The following is a 9308-nucleotide window of genomic DNA, read 5'->3' on the forward strand; positions in this document are numbered from 1 at the left end:
CCCCCCTTAAGTTTTGAGAAAAATTCAAGCTAATGTCTTTGTTAGATGTTGATAACTGTTTTTGTGTAGAGTAATACTCAAGCGATATTATTCTTTCATTCACCAAATAGCTTTCAATTAAGGGATACCTTACTTAATATGCTTACTACTTCTTTCATGTAGGAGAGTGTTTTTAAAAAAGTTTATTGTAAACTTGTTGTCAGGGTAAATAATATTATAGTTATTCAAATATTTTCTTGAGTATTTTTCAGCCAAACTGGTTGATACGTTCTAGATTTCTTTTTTGGTAAAAAAAAGATACATTTTAGAATTTTTTTGTCTTGGTAAAAAATGTGGTTTTACCTTTTTGTCGAAAACCCAAATATTATAAATAATTTCTCTCAATGTGTAATTGAATCCGGGTGATGGAAATTACAGCCGAAACCCTTTTATCACTAGACCAAACTCAACGTTAGTATTCTAGAATATCTTGTTAATGGAACACCAACGTTCTAGAATATTTTGTGCATGGAAAGATGTATTCTCCAAAGTAAATTGCACAAAAATCACTTTGGATATTTCCAGAGGACATTTTTCTTTTATTTTGACGGTATATGATTCATACTTTTCTTTCATTTAATTCTCCCTTTGTTCAAATGATTCTAGTTCTTTTGTAGGGGTCGGGCCCTATCTGTAACAAAAAAGGAGAAAACCTGTAATGTTCATTCATTCTTTTTGTTCTTTTGGTTAGTTCTGGACAAGGATCGGATATCCGGTTTTTGAAAGTATTTACGATTTGCTTCGCTTTGAATGTTACAGACATCTGATTTTCTGATTTTCTTTACTTTAAAAAATACGGATATTCGAAAAAATAGATATCCGGAAAATAAATAGATATTTGCGGATATTTGCGAATACTTACGAATATCTCATTTTTAATTAATACAAATAATCTTAAAAATTTGATACAAATTTGTTTTGTAAAATTTTTTTTTGCATGATATAAAAGATAAAAAATAAAAGAGGTAGTGAATCTACATATTTTGTATATTTTAAAACTTAAATTAAAATTATAATAACACAAATTAAGAAAAAATTATAATTGTCACAAATGTTTTCTCTTCCTTTTATGTAATACTTTTATATAAATAATAATGTGAATAAAATCTGTCAAATCATATGTTAGAATAATAATTATATAATTTTATACATTTAGAACTTTAAATATAATCAAGATATACATATATTTATATATTGACGGATCAGATTAGATATTCGCTTCCCAAATTCTTAATATGTGATTTACTTTGATTTTAACGGATATTGAATTTTAGTATTTACTTTGTTTCGAAAGCCTATGGATATCCGGAATTTTCGGATAAAATAGCAACAAATAACGAACCAAATCAAATTTAACGGTTAAAATGCCCAACACTACTTTTGGTTATCTCATCTGTTTTTACTATAATAATTGATCCAAGAAAAAATCTTGCTGTCTTGCATTGATTATAATAGTTGATCCAAGAAACAATCTTGCTGGTTTCTCAAAAAAAAAAAGAAACAATCTTGATGTCCCTTGTCAACCTGTATATACATACATATACATGCGACATACGCACTATTCTTCAGGTCAAGGTGGGCCAATTCAGTTGAATAATGCAGTAACCCGCGTAAAGCTCGACTAGAAAGTAGAATAGCAAAGTCGCTTTTTTTTTTTGGGCAACAGCAAACTCGCTTAATTAACAAAACTCGCCTGATCCAAAATGTTAATTCCCCTGTTTTGATACTATAAAATCCAAATTGACAAGTTAATTAGTCCATCCATTTTTAATAGCCTACTATATTCTTTTCATCCAAACTTTCAAAACATGAAATCATTTTTACAGAATTTTAATATAGTGAAATAAAGATTTTTAAAAATTTCTATATGTAGACCATTTTAATTTTTGCAATAAATACGTTTAACTTCTTGAGATAAAATTATTAGGTTTAAAAAATATAATAGACCCAATCGTTTTACAACCTACTGTAACACATGTTAGAATTTAAAAACCGGTTGTTGAACAAAAGGACATTTTGTGTATGTATCTGGTAATGTAATTTAAGATTAAATGTTATAAATTTTAAATAGTTTTAACATTTTTAAAAAATTGAAGTACTGTAAATTCTACGACTTACACGTTTCTTATACAAACACTTATAGAATCTTCATCTTTTCACTAAACAAATCAAAATTAATTAATATTAATTTTTAATAATAGTTTAATACTAATAAAATTATTTATTTATATAAATATTAAAATTATAAAATTTTTGTTACAGTCATATATTTTAAATATATATATTTAAAATATATTGAAAGATTTTATTGAAATGGAATATCTTTTTCGGTTATTTTATTTTCAAAATATTTAAATATTTTGAATTTTTTATATCAAAATATTTTCGAAATATCTTAGTGAACCTTTTTAAGTTTGAATTTTGATGAAGTTATCTTGATAAAAAAAAGTGACACATTTTGTAATATATCACGTAGATGCAAGATTACTTCAATAGAATATTATCTTGTACTAAAATAAATATATGTGTAGAAGTCCCTTTGGTCCAGCGGTTTGATTAAAGATTCAATTGCTTCTACACTCGTAGGTCTGGGGTTTAAACCCTAGAAAATACCAAATTATGTATATTATGGAGAAACAGGTTACAGAAGATCTTCAGCTTGGTGCAGAGCGTACCATCGAACATGGATCTCATAGGACGGTTCAGAGTGGTGCAGTCAGGCTTGTATTCTCACAAGGTGGTAAAATTATCGGCTATAAAATCGTCTTTGTAATATTTTCATCATTATAATAGCATAATTAATCGATAATAATCGACTCAGACGTTAGAAAATATATATATATATATATATATGTTAATTTATAGTCCAATTGAAAAAGTAATAATTATGTTTTTATATCTTAACTAGAAAAGTAATTAAAACTTATGTTTATGATTTAGTTTAGTATTTTATGAATCTTAAAATTATTATATATATATATATTAATTTTTATTCTTTTTTACAAAAATGATATTTTATCACACATAAAATGTATTTTTGGGTCAAAATACATAAAATGTATAAAATCATTTTTAGAAGGTTTCTTATTTTCTTGCCTTTACTTTAGGGTGGACCACACACTGGCCCAAAGAGTTTTCGAACAAAGAATATACCTATGCAAAATATGACGTTTATTTGTCTCCACTTAATAAACACTACAACAATTAATAATAATACTTCCTAATTATAAATCTAAATGAATTCAAATTTAATTAAGGCATGGCTGCTTCAAACGCAGCGGTTATTGTTGCGGATGCGGTTGCGGGAGACGTAGGTGCGAGTAGTTACAGTTTCAAACGTTATCTAGTGTTTTGTACGACTAGTATAATATTTAAAAATTGTTGCATTTGTTGGATGTTTGTGACTGGTTAATTATGAGATATTGCAGCAGTTTAATAATACATTACTAATATAAAAATATTATAATATTATAAAAATATAAAACCATACTATTGTGATAAAGTATAATATTTATTAATAAGATATGATTAATAATAATATTATTTATTTTTTAGTTAGTTAAAAGTTATAATTTTAATTTTTTTTTGAATATTTATATTTAAATTTTTAAGAAAATATTTTTCATTTTATATATATGTATATCTTTATATATGTATGTATGTATATTATTTTTTTTAAATCTAATTAATAGCAAGTTTAAAATTTTTATAAAAAAATTATGATATTGTTTGTGAATTTAAATTAATATATTTATATATTGATTTAAATTATTGTAAAGAAATAGTAGAACCGAAATCAATTCACAACTAATTATGGTAAAGAAATAGTAGAACCGAACAATAATTGGCATAAATGTTAATTATTACATTATTGTCAAAATCAATGACATTCATTTAATTTTGATCCTAATTTGTCTACGCTTTCATCGTTGTCTTTTCTTTACCATAATTGGTTGTCTTTCTCGCGAGAAGAAATCAATTCAAAAAACAAATTGGGAAGAAGAATTTCATCTTCTGCAAAATTACCAAAATAAATTAAATATGAAAGGGTGTGTGACTTTCAAAGAGCTAGGAGTTACTTTACAATACTATTATTATTAATCTTTTTTTTTCTTGCATGTTTCAACCGATTATATCTGAGAGCATTATGGTAATATTATGTATAAGAGGTATATAGGTGATGTAGGATTTTTGGCTAGGCATTGAATTATAATTTGTCTGGAAAATTATACAATGCAATTTTCCAAAAAAAAGAGAAATCTGAGATGTGTGGTCCATGGTGTGTTTAACGTGTGAAGATGATATATTCTTTTGGTTTAAATATGGGCGTGAAAAAGTAGAAGCAAAAAATTAAAATAAAGAAGTAAAAATTGACATGAGTGTATAAATAGAGATTAGCACCTCTCATAATACCATATCACTCTCACTCACATCTTGTACCCTAAGAGTAATACAACCCTCAAGAGTCAGGTACCCTCTCCCTCTATCTCTCTATATGTTAGTACAAGTTTCCTGATTTTCTTGTTTTAGGTACAATCAATGTCAAAGATTCAAAGGAGACATATATACATTATCCTGTAAAATTATTAACAATAATAGAAACACTAACTTACCTTTTCTTCTTTTTTTCTTTAGTGATATATATAAAAGCAGGGTTCGTGTTACTTTTGTTTCTTAGTGTGTTTTTGAAAGAAGAATTTCATTGTTTTTCCAGGTTTTCGTTGAAGTTAGAAGATGAACACAATGTTTGAAAAAGTGGGAGCAGTGGGTGGTAACAAAGGCGGACCATTTGACGATGGTGTTTTCGATGGTGTGAAGAAAATAACTGTCGGAAAAGACTGGGACCGGGTTTCTTATATCAAGATTGAGTACGAGAAGGACGGAAAATTTGAAACCCGTGAACATGGAGCCATTCGTGGAGAACTTCAAGAGGTTATAGATCCTGACTTTGTTATTCTTCAATATGTTCTTATTATACCTTTACCGCAATTTACATTTGTTGTTTCTAATGGAAAATGAAATCTAGTTCATGGTGGATTATCCGAACGAATATATCACATCTGTTGGTGGAAGCTACGAATTCGTTTTATGCCATGGAACAGTGCATATCAGATCGTTATTCTTCAAAACCTCATATAGAAGGACCTCTCCCATACTCGGTCATACGAATTTATTTGGGAAACCATCTGGAATAGAATTCATGCTCGAGAGTAAAAATGGTGGAAAACTTCTAGGTTTCCATGGACGTTCTGGTCAAGCTCTTGATGCCATTGGAGCTCACTTTTTCGCTGTGAAACCTCCTCTTAAGCACTTTAACCTTCACGGTGGGAATGGAGGGAGTGCTTGGGATGATGGCGCTTTCGACAGTGTTAGAAAAATACTCGTTGGACGAGGTGGTAAGTTTGTGAGTTATGTCAGATTCGAGTATGCAAAAGGCCAAGGAATGGTGCCACATGCTCATGGGAAGAGACAAGAAGTTCCCCAAGAGGTATTAATAGATGATATAAAATACGTGTTGGAAAAAAAAAAGAAAAAAAAAAAATATGTGTAGTTTTGTGCTAGTTGAATTTTTTTTTAAAAGAAAAAAAATGTTGCAGTTCGTGGTGGATTACCCTAATGAGCATATTACGGTAGTGGAGGGAACCATTGATGGCTACCTTACATCGCTAAGGTTTAAGACGTCGAAAGGAAGAACCTCCCCTGCTTTTGGGAATGTGGTTGGTAAGAAATTTGTGTTCGAGGAAAAGGATTTCAAGCTTGTCGGATTTTGTGGTCGGTCCGGTGATGCTATCGATGCTCTTGGTGCACATTTTGCGTCTCTTCCACCTCCACCTCCACCTCTAGCTCCTACTCCGGATCCCTCTACAGCAAAGATGGGACCGCTAGGTGGTGACAAGGGAAATACATTTGACGATGGTGTTTTGGGTGGTGTGAAGAAAGTAACCATCGGAGCAGATGAATACAGTATAACTTATATCAAAATCGAATACGAAAATGATGGAAAAATCGAAATCCGTGAACACGGGACAAATCGAGGGGAGCTAAAAGAGGTCAAGCATATATAAACATACGTATTTATATATTTTTGTTAATATACAATCAGTTCACTAATACTTAGTGGTTTTTAATTTAAAATTAAATACAGTTTTCGGTGGCTTATCCGAATGAATATATCACAGCCGTTGGTGGGAGCTACAAGCATATTTTCAACTATGATACAACACTTATTACATCACTGTACTTCACAACTTCCAAAGGATTAACCTCTCCATTATTTGGTGAGATAAAGGGAACAGAATTCGAGTTCAAAGATGAAAATGGCGGAAGTCTTGTTGGATTCCATGGACGTGGTGGTTATGCTATCGATGCCATTGGTGTACGTTTTGCTCCAGCTCCAAACTCTTCTACTCCGACTCCTCCTAACAAGTTGTCCAAGGTCTACATTACATCTGGAAATGAAGGAATTGAGGAAATCAAATTCTATAATGTAGAAAACGGAAACACAAAGGAAGTGTTTCTTCATCGTGTGAAGGGTAAAAGTCTCATTTCAACGGTGCGTTAATTACATTTTTACACTCTGGAATAAATTTTATTTATGCATTAACTAATCACATTTTGATCTAGCTTTTCCATGTAATTTCTCCAGCTTGTTATAAGCAATCCTCCTGATGAGTGTCTCGTTTCTGTCGAGAGTTGGTACAATTCTTACAATGTTTCTCAAGGAATTAAGTTTAAAACCGACAAGAACGGTTCCAATTTCTTTGGATATAAGTTTTCTGAGGATACTGGTAAACCATTTTCTCTCCAAGTCAAGGATAAGAAGATCATCGGCGTTCAGAAGGTCCCTGATCACTCGAATCTCATATCTCCTGGAACGTACTTTGTACTATCCCGTTCCTCTTCTCTCAACAAAGTGGAAGCTATAGGAGCAAAGGGTAAAGAAACATTCGACGACGGTGCTTTTGATCATGTAAAAAAAGTTTTTGTTGGTAAAGACAATTCTGGTTTAGCTTATGTCACGTTCGAATACGAAAAAGACGGCAGAAGATTGACACAGGAGCACGGACAAAAGACATCTAAAGAAGCGGAGGTGTTCGAGGTAGGTCAAGACGATGACATCACATCTGTGAAAGCTTACTACGAAAAACTCAATGGCTCCAAGACAGAAGCTATAACGTATCTTGCATTCAAGACTCTGAAGGGCATAAACTCTCAGCCGTTTGGAAAGACCCCTGTTATTGTAAACGAGAATACAAAATTGTCTTTGCTTGAAGGTGGCAAAATCATTGGTTTTCATGGAAGCTCGACGGACGTTCTTCATTCTATCGGAGCTTATATTTCGGCTTCTCCTCCGACGATGTTGCATGGCAAGTGGATCAAGGTACGTACTTAGTATGGATGAATATACGGTGGTTATACGGATCGGTATGGTTAGACATATTCCATTTATCATTCGGTTAAGATATTTCATATTCCAGTAGAAATTATTTCATATTCGAGTAGAAATCAATCAGTTCGTCTTTAATTTTTAAAACAAAAATATAATAGTTTAAAAAATGATGTATTATATCACGTTTTCTTATAGGTACTTTATAAAGTAACAATTTTTCAGTCGATTTTGGTTCAAAATTTTCGGATAGATTTTGGTTCGATTTGTATATTCTTAGATCTAGTGCGTAGTAACGTGAAAAAAATATTATTGTTTCATGTGCAACCGTGACATTAATTGTGTTAAGAAACATGTGGTGACTATTATTACTAGGTGGAGCAAATTGGAAAGACTCCTGGACCAAGATGTTCTCATGCTATTGCAATGGTTGGAAACAAAATGTACGCTTTTGGAGGAGAGTTAAAGCCAAATTTTCACATCGATCGAGACCTCTACTTCTTCGATTTCGAGACTCGCAGATGGTCGATCGCTGATCCAGACGGTGATGTTCCTGAGCTCCCATGCCTAGGAGTTTGCATGGTAGCCATCGGCACTACACTCTATGTATTTGGTGGCCGTGACGCCTCCCGCAATTACAACGGCTTCTACTCTTACGATACTGTTAAATGCGAATGGAAACTCATAACTCACGTCAACGATGGACCTGCAGCACGTAGCTTCCACTCGATGGCTGTTGATGGCAATAATATTTATATCTTTGGTGGAGTGACTACTAAGGAACGGGTCAACACACTACATGCTTACAACATTGTTGATCAAAAGTGGACTGAGCTTCCGAATCCAGGAGAGTCTTGCAAACCTAGAGGTGGAGCGGGGCTTGCGGTTGTGAAAGGGAAGATTTGGGTTGTGTATGGGTTTATTGGGGAAGAAGTGGAAGATGTTCATTGCTTTGATCCAATTGAAAGAAAGTGGACTAAAGTGGAAACACGGGGTGAAAAGCCGTGGGCGAGAAGCGTGTTTGCGCTAGCAGTTGTTGGGAAATATATAATAATATCTGGAGGTGAGATTGAGATGGACGTAAAGGCTCATTTGGGTCCGGGGTCATTGACCGGTGGGGCTTTTGTGTTGGACACTGAGAGTTTGTTGTGGGAGAAACTTGAGGAAGGTCATAGCCCTCGTGGATGGATCGCATCTACGACTGCGTCCATTGATGGGAAAAAGGGGCTGTTGATGTACGGAGGGAAGGCTCCCACCAACGGTCGTTATGAGGACATCTTTTTCTATGGGGTAGACTCTGCTTAAGACCGCTGGGTGTTGGTGAGTTTGTGAGCTGTAAAAGTTGCATCATGGGAGGCATCTGGTTTGTCAGTGAGACTGTTTAAGATTTGTGAGTTGTAAGAGCTAGTACTCTTGCTTGTGTGTTTTAATAATGTCACTTTCTGTGTGTTTGGTTTGTGCGAATAAGATCACACCTGTGATCAAATAATATGTGTAAATAAATAAAAAGAATGTTTACAATCAATCATAATAGTTTTTTATTGGACAACAGTAACTGTAAGTTTTTTTTTTTCAGTAACTGTAAGTTAATGTAAACATCCATAGCCATATATTTACTAGGGAGAAACGGATGATTAACAAAAATCTGCATCATCAATAAGTAACAAAGTCATACAATACACATTGTAGAAAGAGTTGATTACTTCAACAGACACTTTTTATATTTTTGTATCACGTTTAGACACTTGCCACATGAGAGGCACTTTTCCACTCTCTCCCCCCAAGTGATTTGTCATTCCTATCCTTTTGCCCGAGTTAAGGGCTTTCTATGCCTGAGTTTATTTTAATATTTTTTTATTCCCATTTTGTGGGGACCAGTTTG

General features: G+C 32.7%; 1 protein-coding gene across 1 annotated transcript; it reads left to right on the forward strand.

Annotated features, from left to right (window-relative positions):
* Window positions 1-4427: 4427 nt before the first annotated feature.
* LOC108822089 (nitrile-specifier protein 4) lies at window positions 4428-8975 on the forward strand. The gene is made up of 7 exons (XM_018595108.2): window positions 4428-4509; window positions 4754-4971; window positions 5066-5527; window positions 5637-6089; window positions 6185-6592; window positions 6686-7420; window positions 7802-8975. Exons 2-7 carry the CDS (start codon window positions 4774-4776, stop codon window positions 8729-8731), a joined length of 3186 nt encoding a protein of 1061 aa, XP_018450610.2. The 5' UTR covers window positions 4428-4509; window positions 4754-4773; the 3' UTR covers window positions 8732-8975.
* The last annotated feature ends 333 nt before the right edge of the window (window positions 8976-9308 follow it).

Source organism: Raphanus sativus, chromosome 8 (assembly GCF_000801105.2).
Source record: "Raphanus sativus cultivar WK10039 chromosome 8, ASM80110v3, whole genome shotgun sequence".
Classification (NCBI taxonomy): Eukaryota; Viridiplantae; Streptophyta; class Magnoliopsida; order Brassicales; family Brassicaceae; genus Raphanus; species Raphanus sativus.

Coding starts and splice junctions, on each gene's coding strand:
- LOC108822089 (XM_018595108.2), top strand. CDS start 4,774: ATGAACACAATGTTTGAAAAAGTGGGAGCAGTGGGTGGTAACAAAGGC. Junction 6,090..6,184: donor ATCGAGGGGAGCTAAAAGAG/GTCAAGCATATA, acceptor AATTAAATACAG/TTTTCGGTGGCTTATCCGAA. Junction 7,421..7,801: donor TGCATGGCAAGTGGATCAAG/GTACGTACTTAG, acceptor TATTATTACTAG/GTGGAGCAAATTGGAAAGAC.